General features: G+C 56.6%; 1 protein-coding gene across 4 annotated transcripts; it reads left to right on the top strand.

Annotated features, from left to right (window-relative positions):
• On the top strand, nucleotides 1–26,141 carry Ttll8 (tubulin tyrosine ligase like 8). Of its 4 annotated transcripts, XM_090328924.1 has the most exons (14): nucleotides 341–373; nucleotides 612–713; nucleotides 6,330–6,418; nucleotides 7,947–8,079; nucleotides 8,278–8,351; nucleotides 9,229–9,357; nucleotides 10,347–10,461; nucleotides 11,046–11,171; nucleotides 14,898–15,084; nucleotides 15,331–15,479; nucleotides 18,226–18,469; nucleotides 20,177–20,612; nucleotides 21,222–21,687; nucleotides 25,561–26,141. In XM_090328924.1, exons 2-14 carry the CDS (start codon nucleotides 650–652, stop codon nucleotides 25,722–25,724), a joined length of 2,376 nt encoding a protein of 791 aa, XP_090185050.1. In that variant the 5' UTR covers nucleotides 341–373; nucleotides 612–649; the 3' UTR covers nucleotides 25,725–26,141. The 4 variants fall into 4 exon arrangements, with proteins under 4 accessions (XP_090185053.1, XP_090185050.1, XP_090185051.1 ...); XM_090328927.1 differs by lacking the exons at nucleotides 341–373; nucleotides 612–713 and adding an exon at nucleotides 1–21; XM_090328925.1 differs by lacking the exon at nucleotides 341–373 and having other exon boundaries at nucleotides 572–713; nucleotides 11,064–11,171.

Below are 26,141 nucleotides of genomic sequence, written 5' to 3'. Positions count from 1 at the left end.
CCTCGACGCATGGCCCGCCAGGTCCCAGCCCCCAGCCCCGGTCCCCGCGCGGACGGCGGCCCCGGACCCCAGCCCGAGCCTGAGCCGGGCTCGAGAGGCGGCGACCGCGGGGCGGCAGAGCCCAGGCCCCCCGCGGGGCCCCCGAGCCCCGCGCGCCGCCTCCGGCGTAGCCCCCGCCGCGCCGCGCGCCCCCCGCGGCCCGCGCGCCCGCGCAGCCCGACGCCCCGCGCCGCCCGCCGAGCCGCCCGCCGCCCGCGCCTGCGCCCCGGGCCTGCACAATGCGGGCGGCCGGTTGCCCGGGGCGACCGCAAGACGCCGACCCGGGCGGCCGGGGGCGGGGGCGGCGGGGCGCGCGGCGCGGGGCTGGGCCCAGGTGAGCTTCGCCCTCCCCAGAACCCTGGGGTCCCCGTCCCCGGCACACGGAGCCCGCGCCGCCCGCGGCCGCGCCCCGAGCCCCACGACGGCCGCCCCGGCCCGCCCGGCTCCGGGCCAGGGCCCGCGCCCCCCAGGCCCCCCGCCACCCCAGGCCCGGCCCCCCACCGCCCGGGGACCCCTCCTGAGCCTCCTTGGACTCGCCGGTCACGTCTGCGCCCCCACCTCTCCCCCCGCAGGGGTCCGGGGCTCTAGGGTCAAGGTGCGGGAAGCCAGCATGGAGCCCGGCGAGAAGAAGCTGCTGTCCGCCTCGCCCGATGGGGACGCGAGAGAAGAAAACAGTTTGTACCGAGGCGCCCCGTCCACGTCCAGGGCCGGCGGGGCCGGGGGGGGGGTAGGGGGGGCGGACACCCCGTCCACGTCCACGTCCAGGGCTGGGGGGGGAGGCGAGCGCCCCGTCCACGTCCACGTCCACGTCCAGGGCCGGCGGGGCCGGGGGGCGGGCGCCCCGTCCACGTCCACGTCCACCTCCACGTCCACGTCCAGGGCCGGCGGGGCTGGTGGGGGGCCGGGGGGCGGGCGCCTCGTCCACGTTCACGTCCAGGGCTGGGGGGGGACGGGCGCCCCGTCCACGTCCACGTCCAGGGCCGGCGGGGCCAGGGGGGAGGCGAGCGCCCCGTCCACGTCCACGTCCAGGGCTGGGGGGGACGGGCGTCCCGTCCATGTCCACGTCCAGGGCCGGCGGGGCCGGGGGGGGGGGGGGGGAGGCGAGCGCCCCGTCCACGTCCACATCCACATCCACGTTCAGGGCCGGCGGGGCTGGGGGGGGCCGACGGGGCTGGGGGGGCTGGGGGGGCGGGCGCCCCGTCCACGTCCACGTCCAGAGCCGGCGGGGCTGGGGGGGCCTGGGGGGGCGGGCGCCCCGTCCACGTCCACATCCACGTCCAGAGCTGACGCCGCGCCATGACATGCGCCCCAGGTTCGCCCTTCAGACAAGGCTCAGGCTGATCCTGAAACACCCGCTCCACCAGTGTGCTGGCCAGGGCGTCCTGGAGGGTGCTGCCCGCCGACCCCCCCTCCCTCTTCCTCCCCCTCCCCCTCCCCTCCCCCTCCCTCTCCCCTTTCTGCCCCTCCCCCTCTCCCCTCCCCCTTCCTCCCCCTCTCCCCTCCCCCTTCCTCCCCCTCCCCCCTTCCCCTCCCTCCCTCCCTCCCCCTCTGTCTCTGCAGTTTCACTTTGCATTTCCCTTACAATTTATGATGGTGGAGTACATGTTCCAGATCTTGTCTATCCCCGAGCTCTGGGTGACAGCAGGCCTTTGTGTGCGTCCTCTCACCACCTCTGAGGACTCTGTGGCTGGCCAGGCACTTAGCAATTCCTTGCCCCTTCGTAACTCACTATAATAGGCAGGTAATCGGGTGCCAGGCTTGTGGGCGTGAAGGCCAGATTCGAGTCCTGACCTGCCTGGTTCTACCTGTCCTGCTGTCCAGCACCCCTGCTGGGCTCACCTCTCTGACATCTCTTAATCCTGAAGCTGAACAGGGCCTGCCCCTCCCAGTCCTGTCCCCTCCCCGTCCTGTAGCGGTGTGAGCTCTGGGGCTGCACCACGAGTCCCTGTCCTGGTTGGTCCCCTCAGGCAAGGAGCAGCTTCTACAGGCCAAAGATCCTCGAACCACAGTCTCGGTGAAGGCCGGCAGAAGTGCTGTCCCTCGTTCTGGGTCCTTTGCTTGTATTGGTCCCTGGCCCCTCTTCTCTGGCCCTACTCCTTCTTGCTTGATTTGGATTGGTTAGGGCCCAGAAATGTCTCTTTCAGATTGTTTGTGTCTAAGAGTGCTCTGGTGTCTTACTCTATCTCCATTTACGGTTACGCTCTCCCTATGCCTTGGTGCTGGCGGTTTGTTTTAGCGGGCTTATCTCTTAGGGTCACATACCCTTAGATACAAGTTGGAATTGACAATATACTTCCTTAAGTATTTTAGCTGTATTTCACTCCATTGTTTTTCATTCTATTCTATATCCATATCATTCATATTCATGATGTTAGTATTTTCCCATCATATTCATTTAGGATTTTCACATCATAGTATGTTGTTATTTATTACGTTAGTATCTTTACATCCTTGCCTCCTACCTTCACATGCTCATAACAATTCAGAATTTCTGATTTTTTTTTTGGCCAGTCCTGGGCCTTGAACTCATGACCTGAGCACCGTCCTTGGGCTTTCTCAAGGCTAGAGCTCTACCACTTGAGCCACAGCACCACTTCCAGTTTTTTCCTATGTATGTGGTACTGAGGAATCAAACCCAGGACTTTGTGCATGCTAGGCAAGCACTCTGCCACGAGGCCACACTCCAGCCCTTGGGGTAATACTTTCTAGACATTGGAGGTAGCAGGGATTCTTAAGAACACAGTATTACCAAAAAGATTGATCATTAGATTTCATTAAAATTAGAAGTTCTAATGGGCCAGGAGTGTGGCCTCGTGGCAGAGTGCTTGCCTAGCAAGCACAAAGTCCTGGGTTTGATTCCTCGGTACCACATACACAGAAGAAGACAGAAGTGGTGCTGTAGCTCAAGTGACAGAGAACTAGCTTTGAGCAAAAAGTGTCCAAGGACAGTGCACAGGCTCTAAGTTCAAGCTCTAGGAGTGGAAGAAAAAAAGCGGAGAAAAAGTACTATCCCAGCCAGGTGTGGTGGCTCACACCTGTAATCCCAGCTACTCAGGAGGCTGAGATCTGAGGATCAAGGTTCAAAGCCAGCCAGGCACAAAAGGACCTGAGATTCTTATCTTCAGTTAACCTCTAGAAAACTAGAAGTGGGGCTGTGGCACAAGGGCACGGTGGTAGCCTTGAGCTGAAGAGCTCAGGGTCAGCGCCCAGCCGGAGATCTGATCTCACCCTTTTGAGTTGTTAGCATTACAGGCGTGAGCCACAGCACCAGCTGCTTTCTAAGAAAGCCTCTTGGATTACAATTTGGATAATTACTTTTAGATTTGTTTTCTGAAGCATGCATTTAATAAATCCTTTCCCTCTCTCTTCCTCTCCTCTCCCCTCCCCCATCTCTCCCTCTCTCCTTCTTTCCCCCTCCTCCGCCTCCCCCTGTCTCAGTACTGGAGTTTGAAGTTAGGGCCTTATACTTTCTAGATAGACGTACTGCCATTGAACCATGCTCCCAGCTCTTTTTGCACTGGCTATTTTAAGGTAGTGGCACCCATACTTAGACTCAGTCTTCCTGTTTCAAGTATTCTGCTGTAGTTGGGATAACAAGGGTACACCATCATGCCCAGCTCTCATTGGTTGAGATGGTGCCCGCCCATGCTGACCTTGAGCCCCAATCTTGGTCTACTGGGTAGGATTACAGGTGTGAGCCACTGGAGCCCGGTCTGCTCATTTTGTTTTAAAAGTGTGCTGTGTCCACGGGCCGGGAGTTTGGCCCAGTGGTAGAGTGCTTGCCTAGCATGCACAAAGGCCCGGGTTCGATTCCTCGGTACCACATACATACAAAAAAAAAGCCGGAAGTGGTGCTGAGGCTCAAGTGGTAGAGCTCTGGCCTTGAGAAAGTCCAAGGACAGTGCCCAGGCCCTGAGCTCAAGCCCAGGACTGGCAAAAAATAAATAAATAAATAAAAGAAAAGAAAAAAATAAAGTGTGCTGTGTCCAGGCACACTAGTGTATCATCATCCTAGCTGTGCAGGAAATATAAATCAGAGGATTTTGTCCCAGACCTAAATGTAGGATCCCATTTTTTTAAGTAAAAGCAAAAAGGGCTAGAGGCATGGCTCAAGTGGTAGAGTGCCTGAGTTCAAACCCCAGTATCATTAACAAATCATAAAAAAAAATGGATGGTGCTAAATTTTTGAACATTTCGATAAAAAAAATTAGCTGCCATTTAAATATTACTTCATGGTTAAAAGTTGTGAGGAAATTTAGTCTCTGTGTTAGTTTTGTTGTCACTGTGACCAAAAACTGGACAGAAACAACTGAAGGGAGGAGAGACTTACCTTATTTTGTGGTTACAGAGGTTTTAGTAGTCAGGGACTAGCTCGCCTCACCACAGACAGGCGCTGGGTAGAGATGGGAGGAGGTCAAGGCATGAGGTAGACCAGGGACACATCTTCTGGCCCAGCCTCTCACGGGTCTGCTGCCTCCCAATCTATGTCAAATCTTCATCCATGGTGAGTTAGAGCTTTGCTAGAAGGAGCCCTGAGCTGATCCTCTGGAAACACCCTCACAGACACACCCAGACGTGGGCTTCACTCATCTTCTAGTGTGCATCAGTCCAACCACGCGGAAGGCCGAGACGAAGCACTGCGAGGTCTCATCATCACTTTTTTTAATTGTCTTGGGGACGGTTGTCTGAACCTGGAAAGTGTTCCTTGTGCCTATTCAAAGAGTCTGTCTGAAGTGGAGCGTTGTCGCATGCAGGCTGTTTAGGTCAGATCAGGTAGTCATTATGTATAGTCTGACGTTTCTTTGTGTCACTTTTCATTCACAGAAAGAAGCAGGCTGTGGTTATGAGTTCTCTCTGTCTTTGCTCTGTCAATATTTGTTTCTAGGTATCTTGAAATCGTATTATTAGGTCTGTTCACTCTTGTATTTTTTACCTGTTTTTGATAGATTGATCTTTTTAAAATTATAAACTGCTGTCTCCTGCTTACCCCCCTTTTTAAATGATACTGAGATTTAAACTCAGGCTTACACTTCCTGAGTAAACATTCTACCACCGAGCCATACTTCAGGCCCTTTTGTATACTGGTAATTTTTAGAGTAGGGTTTTGCTTCCTATCCGGGTGTGTGCCTGGACCACAGTCTGCCTAAATTATGCTTCCTGCTTCCTACCGTAGCTAGGTGGCAGGTGTGTACCATAACACCCAGTTGTCTCGGTTGAGGTGAAGGTGAGTGGACTGTACTACCTGGGGTTTACCTGGAACCACAATTCTCCACTCTTAGCCTCCCATGAACCTCATCTAGGGTGGTAGGCGAGCACCTCTATGCCTAGTTACAGGATGAGAAAACAGGGCTTTGTGAACTTTTCTGCCCAAGCTGGCTTTGAACTATGATCGTCCTCTTCTCGGCTTCTCAAGGAGCTAGGGTCAGGTGAAATCCTAGCCACTGCATCAGGCTCCCTTTTGTCTTTAATAATGGCTTGACTAAATCATTATTAGCGTTTTCTAAATATTCATATTATCTAGTTACTGTTTATCATTTATCTCTAAAATGGCATCTTTTTACATAACCAAATTCTTTTTTCACATTCGGGTAAGTCATCAGTAATTCCTTAGTAAAATCAAACACCTGGAGTATATTCACATCTCTCAGATTTCCTCAAAAGAACGTTTATGGTTAGTTTGTTAAACACGCATCAGAATCTGCCTGGACCATATACTACACCTAGTTCTTCTGTCTCCTGATTGCCTGTGATCTAGAACACTCTATCTTCCTGCTTTGTGGGGTTTGTTTTTTGTTTTGCTTTTGCCGGTCCTGGGCCTTGAACGCAGGGCCCAGTGCTCCCCGAGCTTTTGTGCTCAAGGCTTGTGCTCAATTGAGCCACTTCTGGTGTTTGGATAGAACGTTTATGTTTCTACTGGCCTGATTCAGAGGCCCAGGAATGGGGATTCTGCCTGTAAGTCTGGAGAGAGAAGGGCAGCAACAGGGCAGCCCTGCTCAGTGGGTGCTGCCTGGAGGGGAGATGGGGGGGGGTGGCCTCAGGGTGCCTGGGCCTGATTGAGCCCAGCTTGACTGAGACTTCCGACATAGGCCAGAGGCAGGTCAGGAGGGCCGGAGCTCTGCGAGTAGTGGTGCCAGTAAGGGTCTGGGTGGTGGAGCCAGAGAACTGTAGAGAGGTAGGCACGGGGGGTGGAGTGGGGGGAGGGTGTCTCTGAGGATGGCTGTCGTGTCTGAGGGCCTCTATTCGGGGTTTGGACACTTTCCTTTGCCTTGACCCCTGCTCTTTTTCTGCAGAATTAAAACGAGGAATTCCTCAAGACTCTTCTTCCCCCAAACTGGACAGATACAAAATAGCAAGACAATTAACAGAAAAAGCCATCAAGGTAACAGCTCTTTGGGACTCACTTATGAGATGGAAATTCATTGGGGACTCAGAGAGTGTGTCAGCCTGGCCAGCTCCCTCTTCTGGCGTGAGCCCAAGGCCAGCGTTCCCTCTTGCTTTGTACGCTGATGCTTCCGGTCTGGCCACCCATTGCCGGGGAGAGGGATGCACTCCTACCTTTCTCCATCCATCCTGATGGGAAGGAAGGCCCTGGCGGAGGACTGTCCCTCAGCTGCCTCTGGTGCCCCTGGGACCAGGTCCCCCAACACACCTGCCCCTTGGGGGCCAGGAACAGGATGCCAGGAGGAGCCCTTGCCCCTCAGAGGCACGGAGGAGCAGCACAGCCCAGAGCTGCTCTAGGCAGGCAGTGCTTTGAAGGGCCTCTGCTCCAGAATATCCCTGCTGGGATCTGGGGAGAGGAGGAAGGTGCTGGGACTCTGCAAGCCTGGGCAGCTCTGCTGTCCACACCCTGGCAGTGTGAGGGCCAGGGCCCTGCTCTTCACAGAAGGTCCATCCTAGGTGCCCAGAGGGCGGGGCAGGGCGGAAACGTCAGAGAACAAAAGCAGCCACACTGCTCTGCTGTTCGGAGGCAGAGCAGGGTCCTCCTGCGCTGACCACACTGGAGTGCGGTGGGTCCGAGGCGCACACACCCAGACAGGGCCAGCAATCATAGAGTCCACCCCGGCACATTGCCCAGCGTCCCCACTGTCACTTACTGATAAACATCTTTTCAGCGTACTTACTGTTCAGCAGGTCTGCTCAGTTTTGCTTTGTATAATGGACTAATAAATGCATAAAATATATCTTTCTGGGGTGGGGGGTGTGGGGGGGAGGGAAATGGGTACCAAGACATGTGAAAGGGTATCAATGTATGTGAATTAATGCACCTTCTACCTGGCAAATATTATGTAACCCTTTTACTAATTACAATAAAAAATTTTAAATTAAAATATATATATATATATCTTTCTAATGAATCTTTTTAAATGATACAATGATTTATTTATTTTCATAAAACTTATTTGCCCCAAAGAAAATTAAATATATATCTTTTTATTTTCTAACCTATCTGTAAGTTAATTTTTATGATTTCTTATAAGCAAAGCAGAGCTAAGTTTCAAACACAGCCTGAGACCCTCAGGTGAGTGAGTGAGAGCGTGTGTGTGTGTGCGTGTGTGTGTGTGTGTGTGTGCGTGTGTGTGTGTGCGTGTGTGTGCGTGTGCGTGTGTGTGCGCGTGTGTGTGTGTGCGTGCACGTGTGCGTGTGTGTGTGCGCGCGTGTGTGTGTGTGTGCGCGTGCGCGTGTGCGTGTGTGTGCGCGTGTGTGTGTGTGTGTGCGCGTGTGTGACATCTAGCTCAGGCCCCAGGGCAGAGGCACACAGGGCGCTCTGCTCCCTCACACGGGCGCTGCCCTGGCTGTCTCTCCGGGAAGGCGTGCTGGCCTCCCACGTTGCAGTCCTCACTCTGCTTGCTTTGAAACGGTCCCCGAACCCTCTGGTGCCGTGTGGAAAACACGCTCTGCCATTTCAGGAAAAGAAGATTTTTTCCATCTACGGACATTACCCTGTCATCCGGGCCGCCCTGCGGAGGAAGGGCTGGGTGGAGAAGAAGTTCCACTTCCTGCCCAAAACCCTGCAGACCGCGGAGGACGAGGGGGCCCGGGGTAGAGTATCGGAGGTGCTCCTCATCCTGGGTCTGGTGACATCTCCCCCTGTCTCCATGTCCTTTCCACCCTCCGTGCCCGCCTCAGATGTCCATGCAGTGGGCAGGGCCCCCCTGATGTGGTCACACCTTGGTCACCCCATTAGAGACACCTCCGCCACATTGCGGCTTCCTCAGTCTGCTTCCGTTTTATTTGCAGAGATCAAAGGTACTGAGATCAAGGAAAACCAGGACGTGGTGGTGGAGAGGATCGATGACATCCACGAGGTGATGGTAGGTTCCGCGGCCCGCCTTGACCTGTGCTACAGCAGGACCAGCAGGGCTGGAGATGGGGTCTGTGGGATGTAGGCCAAGACACGGCTTTCCCTGGTGCCAGCTTCAAACCCTGCCACCCCACCTTCACAGTCACGGGAAAAGTCGTCTGGGAATGTGGAGAACTCAGAAGTGCTGCTGAGTGCCTGCAGTGGGCAGGCAGCCTAGCCCACAAGCAGATGGATCCCCAGAATGCAGCAGCGATAATACCCAGGCTGGCCTGGTGCCCAGCGTATCTCCCCTATAACTCTGTCCCACAGCTATCTCCATAAGGAGGAGCAAACCGGGGGCTAGGAATGGGGCTAGAGTGCTTGCCTAGCCTGCATGAAGCCCTGGGTTTGATTCCTCAGTAGCAGATACACTGAAAAAGCCAGAAGTGGTGCTGTGGCTCAAGTGGTAGAGCACTCACTCGCCTTGAGCAAAAGAAGCTCAGGAACAGTGCCCAGGCCCAAGTTCAAGACCCAGAACTGACAAAGATAAATAAATAAACCTAGAGGAGCAAAAGGTTAGCCATGATGACGTGGACAAGGCATACATAACAGGAACTGGAAAGGACATTATAGTCCGACTACTGGTGAGGCCAGGAGCAGAGGATCTCCATTCCTGGCCAGCCTGAGCAAGAATAAAGTTGATGAGACTCGGTCTCGGCCAGTGAGTGGCTGGTCCCACTGCTGCCCCAGCCACGGGGCTCCAGAAGCCAGGGTGCTACCTGAGGAGTGCCTGTCTCAGCCAACACTGCAGGTCACACTGCAGCCTCTGCGTTAACTTGGCTGTGTCTCCGCAGCCCCGCCTGAGTGGGCCTGAAGGAGGGATGCTGATAAAGGTTTCTTCTTGCCAGTCTAGGTTGGTAAAGAATGAGATGCCATACCTCCTCTGGACGATCAAAAGAGATGTGATTGACTACCACAACCTGAACGGTGACCAGATGCTCAACCACTATGGGAAGACCGCGTCCTTCACCACCAAGGTGGGGGAGAGGGGGAGACTCCAGGACCTGGGTGAGGGGCGTGGGGCTTGGGTGGAAAGCTCTGGGGCTTGGATGGGGGCCTGGAGCTTGGATGGGAAGTTCTGGGGCTTGGGTGGGGGCTTGGGGCTTGGGTGGGAAGTTCTGGGGCTTGGGGGCAAGCTCTGGGGCTTGAGTGGGGGTCTGGGGCTTGGATAAGAAACTCTTGGGCTTGGATAGGACGTTCTAGGGCTTGGATGGGAAGCTCTGGGGCTTGGGTGGGAAGTCCTGGGGCCGAGAGGGGGTGGGGCTTGGATAGGAAACTCTGGGGCTTGAGTGGGGGTCCGGGGCTTGGGTGGGAAGCTCTGGGGCTTGAGTGGGAAGTCCTGGGGCTGAGAGGGGGTGGGGCTTGGACAGGGGCCTGGGGCTTGGGTGGGAAGTTCTGGGGCTTGGATGGGGGTCTGGGGCTTGGGTGGGAAGCTCTGGGGCTTGAGTGGGGGTCTGGGGCTTGGATAGGAAACTCTTGGGCTTGGGTGGGAAGTTCTGGGGCTTGAGTGGGGGTCTGGGGCTTGCATAGGAAACTCTTGGGCTTGGGTGGGACATTCAGGGGCTGGGAAGGGGTGGGGCTTGGATAGGAAGCTCTGGGGCTTGGGTGGGGGCCTGGGGCTTGGCCAGAGGCGCAAGGGCAGTGCAGGTGCCTGGGCCTGTGGGAACATGGCTCCTGAAGGATGGTTTGCTGCTAGGAGAGCCATTTGACTGGTCTGGTGGGGTCCTGTCTCCCCAGGCCCCCTCACACCTCCTGCTGGCTGGTTACTTTGCACTTTGCCGGGGCCCAGAATCCCCGGGTACCCTGTGCCATTCTCTGTGTCCCAGGGTGGTCCTGGGACCAGGGAATCCCCTGCCTCAGAGCACACCAGCTAAGCAGAGGTCCCAGGGGCTGGCCGTGGCTGGCCCATGGGAGAGATGGGGTAGGCCCACCCACGGTGGCCCCTGACCTGCCACTCTCTCCGGAGATCGGGCTGTGTGTGAACATGCGGAGCCTGCCGTGGTATGTCCAGGCCAACCCCGACTCCTTCTTCCCACGCTGCTATGGCCTCTGCACTGAGAGCGAGAAGCAGGAATTCTTGGGTGAGTGACTACGGCCTGAGGCCCCTCCCTGCCTGGCCAAGGACTTCTGGTCCACCTAGCAAGGATAGTCCAGTGTTGGAAGGGTGGGTGACAAGAGGCAGCTGAGGCTGAGGCGGGTGGTGGAGTAGGAGCTCTGTTGTACTTGGAGGTGCTCGAGAGCCTCCCGTGGGCCTCTGTCCCACTGCTCAGGCGGGGCTGGACCCAGACTCCTGCTCCGTGGGCTGTGCAGCTTAGGTAGCTGTGTTCTGCCTGTGTGTTGGACGGCTGCAGGCAAGACCCTGGGGCACTGGAGGACTCAGCCACCAGAGTGTCCAGGGTGTCCAGGACCCTGAGATGGAGGTGGGAGATGTCACAGGGCCTGTCTGTCTGTCTAGATAGTCTGTGGAGTGGCCCGAGAGGAGCCAGCCAGCGGGGAAGGGGACATGTGGACAGGCAGATCAGACAGACCGCAGTGCAGCAGTGAGGGCCTGCAGGACGGGGGATGCCGGGCAGGCAGGTGGCAGGGAGCTCCATGTGGCCCTGAGGGGCCCAGGTCCCCAGCTCCAGAGGGGGGAGAGGGGGCCGAGGCCTCGCTGTCCTTCCAGACGATTTCCGGCGCACAGTGGCTTCCAGCATTCTCAAGTGGGTCGTCAGCCACCAGAACCTCGGCAGGATCAGATCCAAGAGTAGAAAGGAGGATCCCAAGAGCAGCGACCCCAGCCTCAGGAAAGGTGCGGAGCAGACAGGCCCCCGGGGTGGGGATCAGCTGTTGCAGGGGTTATCCAGAGCCAATGCCCTGTCTTCGCAGAGGCCTAAGCCTCACCACCGCCCTGTCTGTAGAGCTGACGCAGGGCTGAGGATCCTGCACCTTGGGCCCGGTGTTTGAGAGTGTGCCCTCTGTACAGCATGCCTTCGTTACATGGGAATATCTTCTACCAGGCTTCGTTTTTCTCCCCAGTGTCTTTTTTTTTTCCAGTCCTGGGACTTGAACTCAGGGCCTAAGAGCTATCCTTGAGCTTTCTCAAGGTTAGAGTTCTACCACTTGAAGCCACAGTACCACTTTTCTGTGTATGTGGTACTGAGGAATCGAACCCGGGTCTTTGAGAATGCTAAGCAAGCACTCCACCACTAGGCCAAATCCCCGGCCACTCTCCACAGGGTCTTCTAACAATGATTTTCACACAGAAGATTTTTTTTTTCCAGTCTTGGGGCTTGAACTCTGGGCCTGTGTGCTGTCCCTGCTCTCTTCAGCTCAAGGCCATGGCTCTACCACTTAAGCCACAGCGCCACTTCTGGTGATTAATCGGAGATGAGTCTGGCTGGCTTTGAACCTCAATCCTCAGGTCTCAGCCTGTTGAGTAGCTAGGATTGCGGGCGTCTGGCCTGAAGATTTTAATGTAGTCTAATTTCTTAATAATCTCTCTCATGGATCAAGCCTTCGGCGGTGTGTCTGCAACAGTCATCCTAAAGCTGGACAGGGGTGCTCATTCCTGTAACCCTGGCTGACCAGGAAGCTCATATGAGTCTTTCAGGAAAGTCCAGGAGACTCTCTCCACTGAAGCACCAAAAAACCTAGAAGTGGAGTCGTAGCTCAAGGAGTAAAGTACTAGCTTTGAGCAAAGAAAGCTTAGGGACAGTGCCCAGCCCTAATTCAAGCCCGGAACTGCCCCTCCCCCAAAAGTCAATCAGAAAAAGCCATCGGATTTCTGCTTGTTTGTTTGCTTTCATTGGAGTTTTGTAGTCTTCCAGATTGCATCTGGACCTCGGATCCCTGCGAAGTCAGTTCGTTTAGAGTATGGGTTTTGCATGTCACTGCCCAGTGTCCCAGGTTTCGTAGATGGAAAAGGCTCACTTGCTGTCGGTGGGTGCGGGTGCTGTGTCCAGTGGGCTCGAGGGTATCTTCTTTGGACTCTCTTCTGTTCTTTGCACCTTAAGCAGGGCTGCCAGATTTACAAGTCTTGACATCCTCCAGCTGTCTTGACAGTTCTTTGGATTCTCCGCGTAACTTTAATATTCACAAATGAACTTTGTGTGACTTTGGATGGACTCTGTGTACATGAGGTTCGGATGACACCTTGATAACACGGAGAGGCAGCAGCATCCGGTCCCTCCTGTCCTGCCTTGTCCTGTCCACAGAGGTGACAGCACGTAGTCCCTAAAGTCATATCTTCATTAGTTTAGGTCTTCAGTAACCTTTACCAATACTGTGATTCTCCTCATATAGATCATATACACCTATCTATCTATCTATGTATCTATCTTTCTATCTATCTATGTATCTATCTATCTATCTATCTATCTATCTATTTATCTATCTATCTATCTATCTATCTATGTATCTATCTTTCTATCTATCTATCTATCTATGTATCTGTCTATCTATCTATCTATCTATCTATGTATCTATCTATCTATCTATCTATGTATCTATCTATCTATCTATCTATCTATCTATTTATCTATCTATCTATCTATCTATGTATCTATCTATCTATCTATCTATCTATCTATCTATTTATCTATCTATCTATCTATGTATCTATCTTTCTATCTATTTTTCTATCTATCTATCTATCTATCTTTCTATCTATCTATCTATCTATCTATCTTTCTATCTTTCTTTCTATCTATCTACTATCTATCTATCTGTATCTTTTGGGACAGTGTTAATGTAAGTGGAATGCCTTTTTATTTTTTACTTAAATTGCTCGTTTACTGCCATGTAAGAAAGTGATGGGAAATTATTTACTTCTTTTTGGTTGTCTGCATAGACAATCAGGTCATCTGTCAATAAATATCGTTTGTTTGTTTTTTTCTTCCCAAACTATGTACCTTTCCTTACCTTACTAGTTTAGCTAAATGTCAGGTGTAGTTGGAAAGGCTCTGTGGATGCAGTGCTGGCCTTCCTCTGGTGGAAGGTGCGTTGGCAGAGGGCTGCTGGGCCCTGGCTCTTCCATTCCTGGTGTGCTGAGAGTCCTCATCATGATGAGGTTAGATTGTGACTCTGATTATGTCTTTTCCTCCTTCAGCCTGTTGATGTGGTGGTGTGTTAGTTGAGTGTTTAAGTGAGTCTTGCTGTGACTGACAAGTCATAGGAAGAGTCTCGTGGATTGAAATGATTAAAGGATTAGAGAGAAGAGGGCAACCTGCCCTGTGGGCTCATCTGGAAGGTGTGTGGCGTTCGGGGGCATGCATGCTCAAAGCGGGGGTGGCGCAGAGAAGGGGGCACAGAGCCGTGACTGGGGCAGTTCTGGAGACAGGACCGGATTGGTAGATTTGAAGGGAATGTGAGGCCAGGAGTTCCCAGTTCTCTTATTTATTTCCAGCTTAGGTCCACTGTGGTCTGAGGGCATCTCTAGTATCAGTTCAACGTAGCCGGAAACAGAAGCAAGGTGGTTTGTAATTCAGATGTCGTAACACGCAAGCTGAAACTGGAGAGGGCCTGCCAGCATGAGTGGGTAGGGGTGTTCAGTCAGCCCTGGGCAGCAGATGCGAGAGCCCACGCATCTCACAGGTTAGAGTGAGTGTGAGCACTAGGATAGCCCACGCAGTCTCACAGACGAGAACGAGTGTGAGCACTGGGATAGCCCACGCAGTCTCACAGGTTAGAGTGAGTGTGAGCATTGGGATAGCCCACCCAGTCTCACAGATGAGAGCGAGTGTGAGCACTGGGATAGCCCACGCAGTCTCACAGACAAGAGCGAGTGTGAGCACTGGGATAGCCCACCCAGTCTCACAGACGAGAACGAGTGAGCACTGGGATAGCCCACGCAGTCTCACAGGTTAGAGTGAGTGTGAGCATTGGGATAGCCCACCCAGTCTCACAGATGAGAGCAAGTGTGAGCACTGGGATAGCCCACGCATCTCACAGATGAGAACGAGTGTGAGCACTGGGATAGCCCACGCAGTCTTACAGACGAGAATGAGTGTGAGCACTGGGATAGCCCACGCAGTCTTACAGACGAGAATGAGTGTGAGCACTGGGATAGCCCACGCAGTCTTACAGACGAGAATGAGTGTGAGCACTGGGATAGCCCACGCGGTCTCACAGACGAGAACAAGTGTGAGCACTGGGATAGCCCACGCAGTCACAGACGAGAGCGAGTGTGAACACTGGGATAGCCCACGCAGTTTCACAGATGAGAACGAGTGTGAGCACTGGATGGCCCACGCGGTCTCACTGGTCGGTGAGTGTGAGCACTACGATAGCACGCGCAGTGTTCCTGTTCAGTGAGTCAGTGAGTGTGAGTGTTAGGATAGCACACATCTAGTCTCTGCGTGTGTCAGGAAGTGTCTAGGTCCTGCCTCCCTGTGGTCAGTGTGCAGCTATGGGAGGGAGCGGTCCCTGGCCGGGACTCCGTGTCTCCCGGTGACTGGAGGGGCCCCCCAGTGGGCTTGGTGCGCAGCCTCTGGCCCCTTAGTGGGGGCCACACTCTGGAACCTGCATTGGGTTTCAGATCCTGAGAATGCTGACAACAGATTCCGGGGCCTCCCGGGCCAGCTGGTGGACGTGGCGTGCAAGGTGTGCCAGGCCTACCTGGGGCAGCTGGAGCACGAGGACATCGATGATTCCGGGGAGGGCGCCGAGGACCTCTCTGAGGCTGAGTGGAATGACCTGATCCAGCAGTACTACTCCCTGGTCCAGTATGGCACAGCCCAGGGGCCCTCGGTGCCCAATGGCCCGGAGACCGGGGCCCTCGGTGAGGGGTCGGGGGCTGGCCAGGCGGTGCAGCCTGTCTGCATGTGAAGGGCCTGTGAGGCTGGAGCACCCACCTGGGCGTGGGGGGCCTGCCTGGCTGTGGGAGCTTCTGCCCATCTAGAGGTGCTGGCCCTGTGGGCTGTGGAGGGGACGGCAGCCCTCAGAGCCTTGTGCTCTCAACTTGCTTCCAGCGGTAATGCTGTCATCTCCGATTCGAGAAGCTACTTCTCGCAGTGCCAAGCCCTGCTGAGTAAAATCACCTCTGTGAACCCCCAGACAGAGATCGACGGGATCCACAACATCTGGATCATCAAGCCGGCTGCCAAGTCCCGGGGGCGAGGTGAGTCTCCGCAGGCTTGCGTCCCCTTCCCAGCGCAGGAAGGAGACCCAGGGCTAAACGCCCAGGCTCCCGGGACTCAGAGGCGGGTGTCCTTCCTGCGGGCTCGACTGGGCTTGTCCACCCGCGGCCGCCAGCATTCCTTGTCGGTATTCCCGAGCTTCATGGCCAGTCCTGGGCGTTCTCAAGGCTGGAGCTCCACCACGTGAGAGGGGCATCCTTTTTTATTTCTGAGGATGGATTCATCAGCAGGAATGTTCTACCTCCTAGGTGGATGGGGGGCTTCGATATCAGCAGCACAACTCCTCTTCCTCGGGTTCATTACCCAAGTCACTGTGCAAACCAAGCCCTAGACAGACCCCATGCCTATCCGTGTAATCCTGGCTGTCCAGGAGGCTGAGATCTGGGGTCACAGTTCAAAGCCAGCCTCAAACAGAAAAGTCCAATTTACCAGAAAAAAAAAAAGAACATAGAGAAGTGGCTCAACTATAGAGCCCCATCCTAGAGCAAAAAAGCCCAGTGAGAGTGCAAGGCCCTGAGTTCAAGCCCAGCACCAGCACAAAAGAGAACGGGAGAGGAGGGGGAAGAAGAGGAGAAGGAAGAAGGGAGGGAGGGAGGGAGGGAGGGAGGAAGAGAAGGGAGGGAGGGAGGGAGGAAGAGAAGGGAGGGAGGGAGGGAGGAAGAGGAGGGAGGGAGGGAAGGAGGAAGAGAAGGGAGGGAGGGAGGGAGGAAGAGGAGGGAGGGAGGGAAGGAGGGAGGAAGAGGAGGGAGGGAGGGAGGGAGGGATAGAACCTGATTCTATCTTGGCAGCAGATCCTAAACCGCTATGAATTCTTGTCTATGGTGTGGTTACCGGTCTGCTTGGATTTTCCTCCTTTTCTCCTCAAATTACAGCCATGAGTAATTTTTCCTGGTAGGGTTTATGTGTTTTCTAATCTGATTCCTGTCTCCAAAAAATAACTTCTGAATTCATTTTTTTTTTTTGCAGTACTGAGTTGTTTTTTTTTGTTTTTGTTTTTTTTTTTTTTTGCCAGTCCTGGGCTTGAGCTCAGGGCCTGAGCGCTGTCCTTGGACTTTCTCAAGGCTAGAGCTCTACCACCTGAGCCTCAGCACCACTTCCAGCTTTTTTCTATGTATGTGGTACTGAGGAATCGAACCCGGGTCTTCATGCATGCTAGGAAAGCACTTTAACCACTAGGCCAAACTCCCGGTCCCTGCGGTACTGAGGTTTGAACTCAGGGCCTTAACTAGCCACTTAGGCACTTGAGTGACATAAACTTCCAGACCCAGAAAGGACATTTTCCCCTTTATCTATGACTTAAACACTAAGCTCCTTTATTCCAATCTTTCTTTTTTTTTCTTTTTTTTTTTTTTTTTTTTGCCAGTCCTGGGCTTGAGCTCAGGGTCCTGAGCACTGTCCTTGGACTTTCTCAAGGCTAGAGCTCTACCACTTGAGCCTCAGCACCACTTCTGGCTTTTTCCCATGTATGTGGTACTGAGGAATCGAACCTGGGTCTTCATGCATGCTAGGCAAGCACTCTACCACTAGACCAAACTCTCGGCCCCATTCCAATCTTTCTTGTCCAGTAATAATGCTTTAGAGCTATGAATTGCCTCTGTGACTTAAGCTATATCCTTTTCTTTTTACAGAATGTTGTTTTCCTTAATATTTAAATAGAACTTTAGCTTGGATAGTCTTCTTGCCTCTTAAGTTACTGTAGTCCTAAGAGTTTCCATATTTCACAAGTGATTTCCATGTGATTGTAAGTAGTCTTTATTAATGTGTTATTTCATTGCACTCCTTCCTGGACCTGTGTGGGGCCTCCCGCTCCTGGTGCCTGCAGACCCCCGGGGCCCTCCCTCTGCCCTGCTGTATGGCCCCCTCATCCTGCCTGCCCTGGGCTGTGCTTCTCCTTGGACCCTGCCCTGAGTCCATTCCTGTCCCAAGGGCCTCTGTGACCTCCCAGCCACCCTCTGCTGCAGACACCTGTGCTCCAAGATGCCCCACAGACCACTCAGACCTGTGCTCAGGGTGCCTCTGCTGGCGACACCTGCACCCTCTCCTGTCCCTGAGCCACAGTGCAGCCCTGGGGTGACCTTCAGTGCTTTGTTGCTTGTTCTGAGCATTCCTCTCAAGCAGGTCGCCAAGGAAGTGAGCACAGCAGGCTCTGCTGGCGAGCCGCCTCCAGCCCTATCAGTCAGAATTGTCCAGGTGGTGCTCAAAACCTCAGCAGCTCTAACAGAAACTGTTTGCCAGTTTCCCATGTCTGTTGGCCATTGCTGATTGGTCTGTGCAGATGGCAGAGGTGTTTGCAGTCAGGGCCTCCCTCTTGTCCCATTCCCAGAGGATCCCGGGGCGGGAAGGGGGGGGGGGAGAGAGCCTTGCTGGCATTACATTTTGTGTCACACAGCAGTGCCTGGCACTCCAGCTATGTGTTCCAGCTCACCCAGAGTCATGCAGCTAACTTTTGGACAAGGTGGACATGGAGAGCCTGTTTTCCAGCCTGCCCCGATTACATGGTCACTCCTTAGTATTAGCCATCACTGGACGAAAGGCTCCTGCCAACGCGGCTCCTGTCCCCTGCTCGCGGCACACCCGGGGTAGTTTTGGGCCCTGGGACGGAACATTCCATATTTCTCTTGGTTCTGGCCCCACGTGCAGGGCGCCCACCTGCCACGCTGGCTCCGCATCAGTGCCAGGGGGACCTCGGCAGAGCTCGCGCCAAGCCGGCCCCTCCCGCTATTGCAGACATAGTGTGCATGGACCGTGTGGAGCACATCCTGGAGCTGGTGGCCACCGAGCACCCGGCCACCAAGGACAACAAGTGGGTGGTGCAGAAGTACATCGAGACGCCCCTGCTCATCTATGACACCAAGTTTGACATCAGGCAGTGGTTCCTGGTCACAGACTGGAACCCTCTGACTATCTGGTTCTACAAGGAGAGCTACCTGCGCTTTTCCACACAGCGCTTCTCCCTGGACAACCTGGACAGGTCAGTGAGCACCCGAGGCCTGGGACGGGCCTGGATGGGCGCCGACTGCTCGCCGCTCTGTGTTCCTGAGATCACTGCCACCACCGCCAAGGGCCACCTGGGCTCAAGACACTCAGGACAAAGTGTCTGGGCCGGACAAACCCCCTCTCCTGGCAAACAGGGAGATCCCCAGTCTGAAGCCTCAGCAAGAGCTAGGAATTCCTGCCAGCCTCTCCTGACCCCTCTGATGATTTTGTGGTGGTCACCCCAAAATTGGGCTGGGATTTGGATAACTGTGGGGCCTTTGCAGGAAAATCAGTGGGAAGTTGTTCAGCAGATTTTTCTGGGGAAGTAGCCACATCGGCATCACATCTACTACCTCATACAGGGGAGAGAGCAGGGCACTGGGGTCTCTGCCCAACCCTGCATGTCACCTATGGGTCTCTTGTCCAGTGGTGCCAGAGACGTATGGATGAAATCCCAGCTGCTGCGGAGGCTGAGATGTGGAGGGTGCACTTCAAAGCTGGCCAAGGCAGAAAACTCCATGTTGGGACTCTTTATTTATTTAATTAATTAATTTTTCAGTTCTGGAGCTTGAACTCGGGGCCTGTGTCCTTGAGCTTTTTGTTCAAGGCTAGTGCTCTACCACTTTGAGTCACAGCACCCGGCCACTGAGAGACGTGCATTCTGCTCCCTGGCTCTGCTGGGTGTGTCCAGGCTGCACTCGGGTGTGGCCAGAGCCTGGACCTTCTTGTCCACACGAATGAAGGACTCACTATTCAGTGGGGCCCGGGAGCCATGGCCACCAGCCAGGGTCACACACATCCATGGTCTTCACAGTCCAGACTTCCTCCCTTTTGTTTCCAGCCCCTGGGCCATGACTGTGGCCCAGCAGGTGGGACTCTGCCCTATCCTGGTTTTGTGTGTGTGTGTGTGTGTGTGTGTGTGTGTGTGTGTGTGTGCGCGCATGTGTGTCTGTTTTGTTTTGTGTTGTTTTTGTTTTGTCGGTCGTGGGGCTTGAACTCTGGGCCTGGGCACCGTCCCTGAGCTCTTCAGCTTAAGGATAGCGCTCTACCACCTGAGCCACAGTGCCATTTCCGGTTTTCTGGTGGTTAATTGGAAATAAGTCTCCTGGACTTTCATGCATGTCCAGGTGGGCTTTGAACCTTGATCCTCAGATCTCAACCTCCCCGTCTCCCTGACCCGTTTTTTGAGTGATTAATTGGAGATAAGAGTCTCACAGGGACTTTTCTACCCAGATTGGTTTCAAACTGGGATCCTCAGGTCTTAACCTCCAGAGTAGCTAGAATTCTAACCATGAGCCCCTGGCACCCAGCCTGAGACTCTCTCTTTAATGACTCAGCAAAAAAATAAGTAAGTAAAAAAACCTGGCATGGAGGCATGGCTCAGCTGGTGGCAGTACGCAAAGCAAGCTAAGCAAGAGTGCAGGCTCTGAGTTCGAGGTCCAGCATAGGCACAAGAATAAGGGGGTGGGTGCCTGAGTGGCATGTGGGGGTGAGAAGAGCAGCTCCGGAAGTCCCTGCACAGCGGCCCCCGGTGAGCCCCCAGCACTGTCATTGTCATAGCAAAGGGGCCCAAGACTGCTGATCACAGAGCCAGCAGCACTCAGTCCCTGCAGGCCTCTCAGAGCTGCCCTGTGCCAGGCCAGGCTGAGTTCTAGGGCTGCAGGCTGCCCACCGCGGGGCCTCACTGCGTCGTTTCTCACAGCGCCATCCACTTGTGCAACAACTCCATCCAGCGGCGGCTGAAGAATGACAAGGAGCGCAGCCCGCTGCTGCCTGGGCATAACATGTGGACCAGCTCGCGCTTCCAGGAGTACCTGCAGAAGCGGGGCCGCGGGGCGGCCTGGGGCAGCATCATCTACCCGTCCATGAAGAGGGCCATCACCAACGCCATGCGGGTGGCGCAGGACCACGTGGAGCCCCGCAAGAACAGCTTCGAGCTCTACGGCGCCGACTTCATTCTGGGGCGGGACTTCAAGCCCTGGCTGATCGAGATCAACTCGAGCCCCACCATGCACCCGTCCACGCCCGTCACCGCCCAGCTCTGTGCCCAGGTCCAGGAGGACACCATCAAGGTCGTGGTGGACCGGAGGCTGGACCGAAACTGTGACATCGGCAACTTTGAACTTCTGTGGAGACAGGTGAGGGCCATTGCTCGAGCGGCCGGCCTGGGCCACCACACCGGCTTCTGCCTCCCGGCCACTGGGAGACGTGCATTCTGCTCCCTCGCTCTGCTGGGTGAGTCCTGGCAGCACTCGGGTGTGGCCTGGACCTTCTTGTCGGCATGAATGAAGGGCTCGCTGTTCAGCCAGGGTCGCCTGTCCCACGGCCTTCACGGTCCTGCCTCCCTTTTCCTGCCAGCCGGTGGACCCTGCCCTTCGTGGGCGGGAGGCTCACTAACCCTAACCACCCCCCAGGGTGCTCCCAGGCTTCCTTTATCATCAGTCTCTCCGGAGACCCCTCACTTGAGGGTCTCCTACAGACTGGGCCACAATAGGGTGGACCACTGTCCCTGTCGGTCAGGCCCTGTGCCCAGAGACGGCCGGGCTCTCTGAAAGAAGCACCTTGCAGCCAGCTGAGCAGACAGGAAGCTTGGCTGAGGCTTCTCTGTCTGGCAGAGCTTGGAAAAAAGCGGCAGCAGGTCCCTAAACAGGGGACCCGTGCCAGCTTGTGGGCTTCCTGGGTCTGTGCCAGGTCCCAGTGGCCCATACTTGAGTCAGGTGACCCCGGCCTGCTGCCTCCTCTTCCAGCCTGCAGTGGAGTTGCCCCCCTTCAGCGGGTCCGACCTCTACGTGGAAGGAGTTAATACGAGCAAAGCCAGGAAGCCCGTGCCTCACCTCACCACCTTCAACCTAGACGTGCTCTCAGAGACACAGGCTCTTAAGGCGCAGGGCTCCTGGCCCGGGCCAGAGTCGGTGGGAATGTCCTCCACGGCCCTGCAGGAGGACTGGAAACGGGAGAGCGCGAGAGTCTCCTCCAGCTGGACGGCACTGGTGCCGAAGCCGGCCGAGCGGAGCTGTCGAGCCAGACCCGGCAATGTGCTCCCCGCCTATAACCCCCCGCGTGTGGAGAGCAAGGCCTCCAGGAGTGGCCTGGCCAAAGCCCAGCCCACCAAACCCTTGGATCCAACCTTGCTGAGTGGGCACCCTCTGGCGCCTGTGCTTCACGCTGTGAAACCCAGCGAGAGTGCCTTGTCTCAGCTCTCCAGAGCACCAGGTAGGGGCAGACGCAGCTGCTGCTTGGCCCTTGTTTTTGTGACGGGGTGGGAGCCGCTGGCTCTGTCTCACCCTGGGAGGAGAAACGTCCGACTGCCTCCTCCAGGGGACCGGACCGGGGCTCGGGGTCCCCTGCAGTCTCTGGAGCGGTACTGTGGGGTCCTGTGACACAATTTGGTGGGCCTCTCCACCCCTGGGGAGCACGGGGGTGAGGTGACAGGGACACCAGGCACCCGCCTTGTTTCTGCAGGTTCTGGAGGAGAGGAGTGGGTCTGCTGGCACCTGGGGCTTCCGCTGGTGCTTGGCAGTCAGCAGCAGGCCAGAGAGGCCTAGGAGCCGGCCCCTCCCCGAGCACCCTGGCTGTCTGCCTGCCTCTGTCTCTGTCTCCCCTGCCCCACCACCAGTCTGGTCCTGCACGTCCCCCCCACTTGTCTTCCCTCCGGAGTCAGGGTTCCCCCTTCTCTTGTGGCCACTACATCCCCAAAGCCTAGCGCCCACTAGTGTTGGACATTTGCTGGACACACAGAGGTTCCCACGAAGCATAATGGACCCTGGCAGGGTGGGGTGGGGGCCCCGTGTGACTGAGCGGGGCCTGCAGCTGTTCCTGGGCAAAGTCAGCAGATGGGCTGGCTCCACCTCTGACACATCGGAACCCATGTGGTCAGTGCCATTCCTTCACTGTCCTCTCGTCTCCTCCAACCCCATCCCCTCAAGTGACACGCCCCGTTTTCATCGCTGCACAGTCTATATCTCATATATATTATGATGGCATTCGCCCAGCTTTCTCTCTCCATTTGTCTGACACCCCTCCCCTAGCTCTCTCCTTCACATGTTTTTTACAATATGGCATTTACCATGTTGCCGTGTTGCCATTGCAATTATCCTCTAAAACAGCAGAAATGTCTCTTCTGTCGGGGCTCCATGGTCTTACAACGCCTCGTGTCCACCGCTGACCCCTGGTGGCTGGCGATGGCATCACTCCAGCGTTTTTGTCTGCATGTGAACCTCTCCCTCTGTCACCGCTTCAGAACTCCCTCTTGAGACCCACACTTCTCAGTCAGGACCTCATCTATTGGTTACATCCGCAAAAGAGGGGTGCTGTTTTCAAAGAAAACAGCCTTATGGGGGACGGCTCACCCCATTTTACCAGGTGCTGAGGTGCAGCCCCAGGACTGTGTTGGTCTGCACTTTGACCAGCTAACATGCTGGTGGTCCGCACCGCGGCCACCGGGTCCGCACGTCTCACGCTGCTGAGCAGAAGCTGGCAATATTCATTTATCAGCCACTTTGATTTCCTCTCCTGGGGATGTCTGCTGATTCTTGAGGTGCCCATAAATGGGTCTCATAGTGCTCTCACACTTCTTGGTTTATAGCAGCGTCACATTGTATTGCAAATGCCATCTCCTACCCTTGACATCTCTTCCTCCTCCTCCTTTTTGCCAGTCCTGGCAAGCATTCCACTTGAGCCACTTCTGGCTTTTTCTTTTTTAAAAAAAATATTTTTATTGTAATTAATAAGAGGGTTACATGATATTTGCCAGGTAGAAGGTGCATTAATTCACATACATTGATACCTTTCACATGTCTTGGAACTTCTGGCTTTTTCTATGTACATCGTACCAAGGGATCGAACCCAGGTCTTCGTGCTTGCTAGGCAAGCTCTCTACCATTAGGCCAAACTCCCAGACCACTTGTGCCTTTTTCTGATTTATATGTGGAGATAAGAATCTCACACACTTTCCTGCCCCTGCTGGCTTCAAACTGCGATCCTCAGCTCTCAGCCTTGTGAGTGCTCGGATTACCACCAGCACCCAGCTGTCCGTCTTCTCCTTCCTAGGCCAAACTCCCAGCCCTCTTTTTACTTCCTTATGGTACCTTTTAGAAGAAGAAATGCGGTCAGTTTTTGTGCTTTCTTTTTGTTACCTGTATTTTCTTACTGTATTTGAAGTTGCACAGTCTAGAGTCTATATCCAGTTGTCTGCAGTCCTTGGTGCTGTGTGTCTGCTATTCTTTCCAGCACTTGTTCACATGTCATTATGAACTGCTCATTCTTTCGCACATTAGTCATGAGGACGTTTGAAACCCTTCCTTGATGCTGCTGAGCACCTGGGTGGCCATACCAGCGGTGTCAGGGCCGGGCTGTGGGGCTCCCTACCCGTGTGGTGGAGTGGGGTGGGGCATAGGCGGGGATCCAGGTCAGGGGCAAGGTCCTTGGCGGGGGCGGTGGGTGGGGCCTGGTCCTCAGTGGAGGGTCGTGTCCAGGGCGGGGCTGTGGGCGGGGCCCTGTCGGGCTGGCCCTCCCCGGGGTGAGGTGGTCGTGGGCGGAGTCCTGGTCCTCAGTGGGCTGGCCCTCCCCGGGGTGAGGTGGTGGTGGGCGGAGTCCTGGTCCTCAGTGGGCTGGCCCTCCCCGGGGTGAGGTGGTGGTGGGCGGAGTCCTGGTCCTCAGTGGGCTGGCCCTCCTCGGGGTGAGGTGGTGGTGGGCGGAGTCCTGGTCCTCAATGGGCTGGCCCTCCTCGGGGTGAGGTGGTGGTGGGCGGAGTCCTGGTCCTCAGTGGGCTGGCCCTCCTCGGGGTGAGGTGGTGGTGGGCGGAGTCCTGGTCCTCAGTGGGCTGGCCCTCCCCGGGGTGTGGCCGTGAGCGGAGTCCTGGTCCTCAATGGGCTGGCCCTCCCTGGGTGTGGCCGTGGGCGGAGTCCTGGTCCTCAGTGGGCTGGCCCTCCCTGGGTGTGGCCGTGGGCGGAGTCCTGGTCCTCAGTGGGCTGGCCCTCCTCGGGGTGAGGTGGTCGTGGGCGGAGTCCTGGTCCTCAGTGGGCTGGCCCTCCTCGGGGTGAGGTGGTGGTGGGCGGAGTCCTGGTCCTCAGTGGGCTGGCCCTCCTCGGGGTGAGGTGGTGGTGGGCGGAGTCCTGGTCCTCAATGGGCTGGCCCTCCCTGGGTGTGGCCGTGGGCGGAGTCCTGGTCCTCAGTGGGCTGGCCCTCCTCGGGGTGAGGTGGTGGTGGGCGGAGTCCTGGTCCTCAATGGGCTGGCCCTCCCTGGGTGTGGCCGTGGGCGGAGTCCTGGTCCTCAATGGGCTGGCCCTCCTCGGGGTGAGGTGGTGGTGGGCGGAGTCCTGGTCCTCAGTGGGCTGGCCCTCCCCGGGGTGAGGTGGTGGTGGGCGGAGTCCTGGTCCTCAGTGGGCTGGCCCTCCCTGGGGTGTGGCCGTGGGCGGAGTCCTGGTCCTCAGTGGGCTGGCCCTCCCCGGGGTGTGGCCGTGAGCGGAGTCCTGGTCCTCAATGGGCTGGCCCTCCCTGGGTGTGGCCGTGGGCGGAGTCCTGGTCCTCAGTGGGCTGGCCCTCCTCGGGGTGAGGTGGTGGTGGGCGGAGTCCTGGTCCTCAGTGGGCTGGCCCTCCCCGGGGTGAGGTGGTGGTGGGCGGAGTCCTGGTCCTCAGTGGGCTGGCCCTCCCTGGGGTGTGGCCGTGGGCGGAGTCCTGGTCCTCAGTGGGCTGGCCCTCCTCGGGGTGAGGTGGTGGTGGGCGGAGTCCTGGTCCTCAGTGGGCTGGCCCTCCCTGGGGTGAGGTGTTGGTGGGCGGGGCCCTTTCGGGCTGGCCCTCCCTGGGTGTGGCCGTGGGCGGAGTCCTGGTCCTCAGTGGGCTGGCCCTCCTCGGGGTGGAGCGATGGTGGGCGGGGCCTGTCCTCGGTGGGCGGGGCCTGTCCTCGGTGGGCGGGGGTCTGGGCGATGGTGGGCGGGGCCTGTCCTCGATGAGCGGGGCCTGTCCTCGGTGGGCGGGGCCTGTCCTCGGTGGGCGGGGGTCCGGGCGATGGTGGGCGGGGCCTGTCCTCGGTGGGCGGGCCGTGCCCCGGTGGGGCCGGGCCGGCTCTGAACGCCCCTCTCCCCGCAGTGCTGCCGCGGGACCTCCGAGCGCCCTGCCTGGTGTGCCGAAGCGCGCTGCCGCCCGCCGGGCCCTGCAAGCGCTGCCGCTCCTTCTGCGCCTCGGTGCTGCAGGGCGCCTCGTTCGTGCCGCTCGGCGGCAGCGGGCAGCAGGGCAGTCCGTGGAGCCCGTGACCGGGGCAGGGCAGGACGGGGCCGCGTGCCAGGCCCCCGCGGCCCCGGAGCCAGGGTCTGGGAAACGTACGATAGATGAGGACCTTGTATACAGAGCTATTTTAGAGAACGCAAGTCGCCGCCAGGTGTTTCTTTAGGAGCCCGCCAGCCGGCCGGCCCTCCCTCCCCTCCCCTCCCCTCCGCGGGCCGGCGGGCGGGGCCCCTCCCCGCTGGGCTCCTGGGCCCGGGGCGGTTCGGGGCGCGGCGGCGGCGGCGGTGGAGACCTCGGGAGAGCGGGCGGGCGGGCGGACACGCAGGTCCGCCGTGGCCGGGTCGGGGGTAGCGGGGTCCTCCCTCCCTCCCTCCCGCGGAGCGCGGGCCCGGTGCCGGGCCTCGGCGCCCCCCCAGCCCCCAGAACCTCAACAAATAAACTGTGCT

The sequence above is a fragment of the Megascapheus bottae genome, chromosome 2 (genome assembly GCF_031878675.1).
Source record: "Megascapheus bottae isolate mThoBot1 chromosome 2, mThoBot2.hap1, whole genome shotgun sequence".
Classification (NCBI taxonomy): Eukaryota; Metazoa; Chordata; class Mammalia; order Rodentia; family Geomyidae; genus Megascapheus; species Megascapheus bottae.
This window is presented reverse-complemented; position numbering and strand designations above follow the sequence as displayed.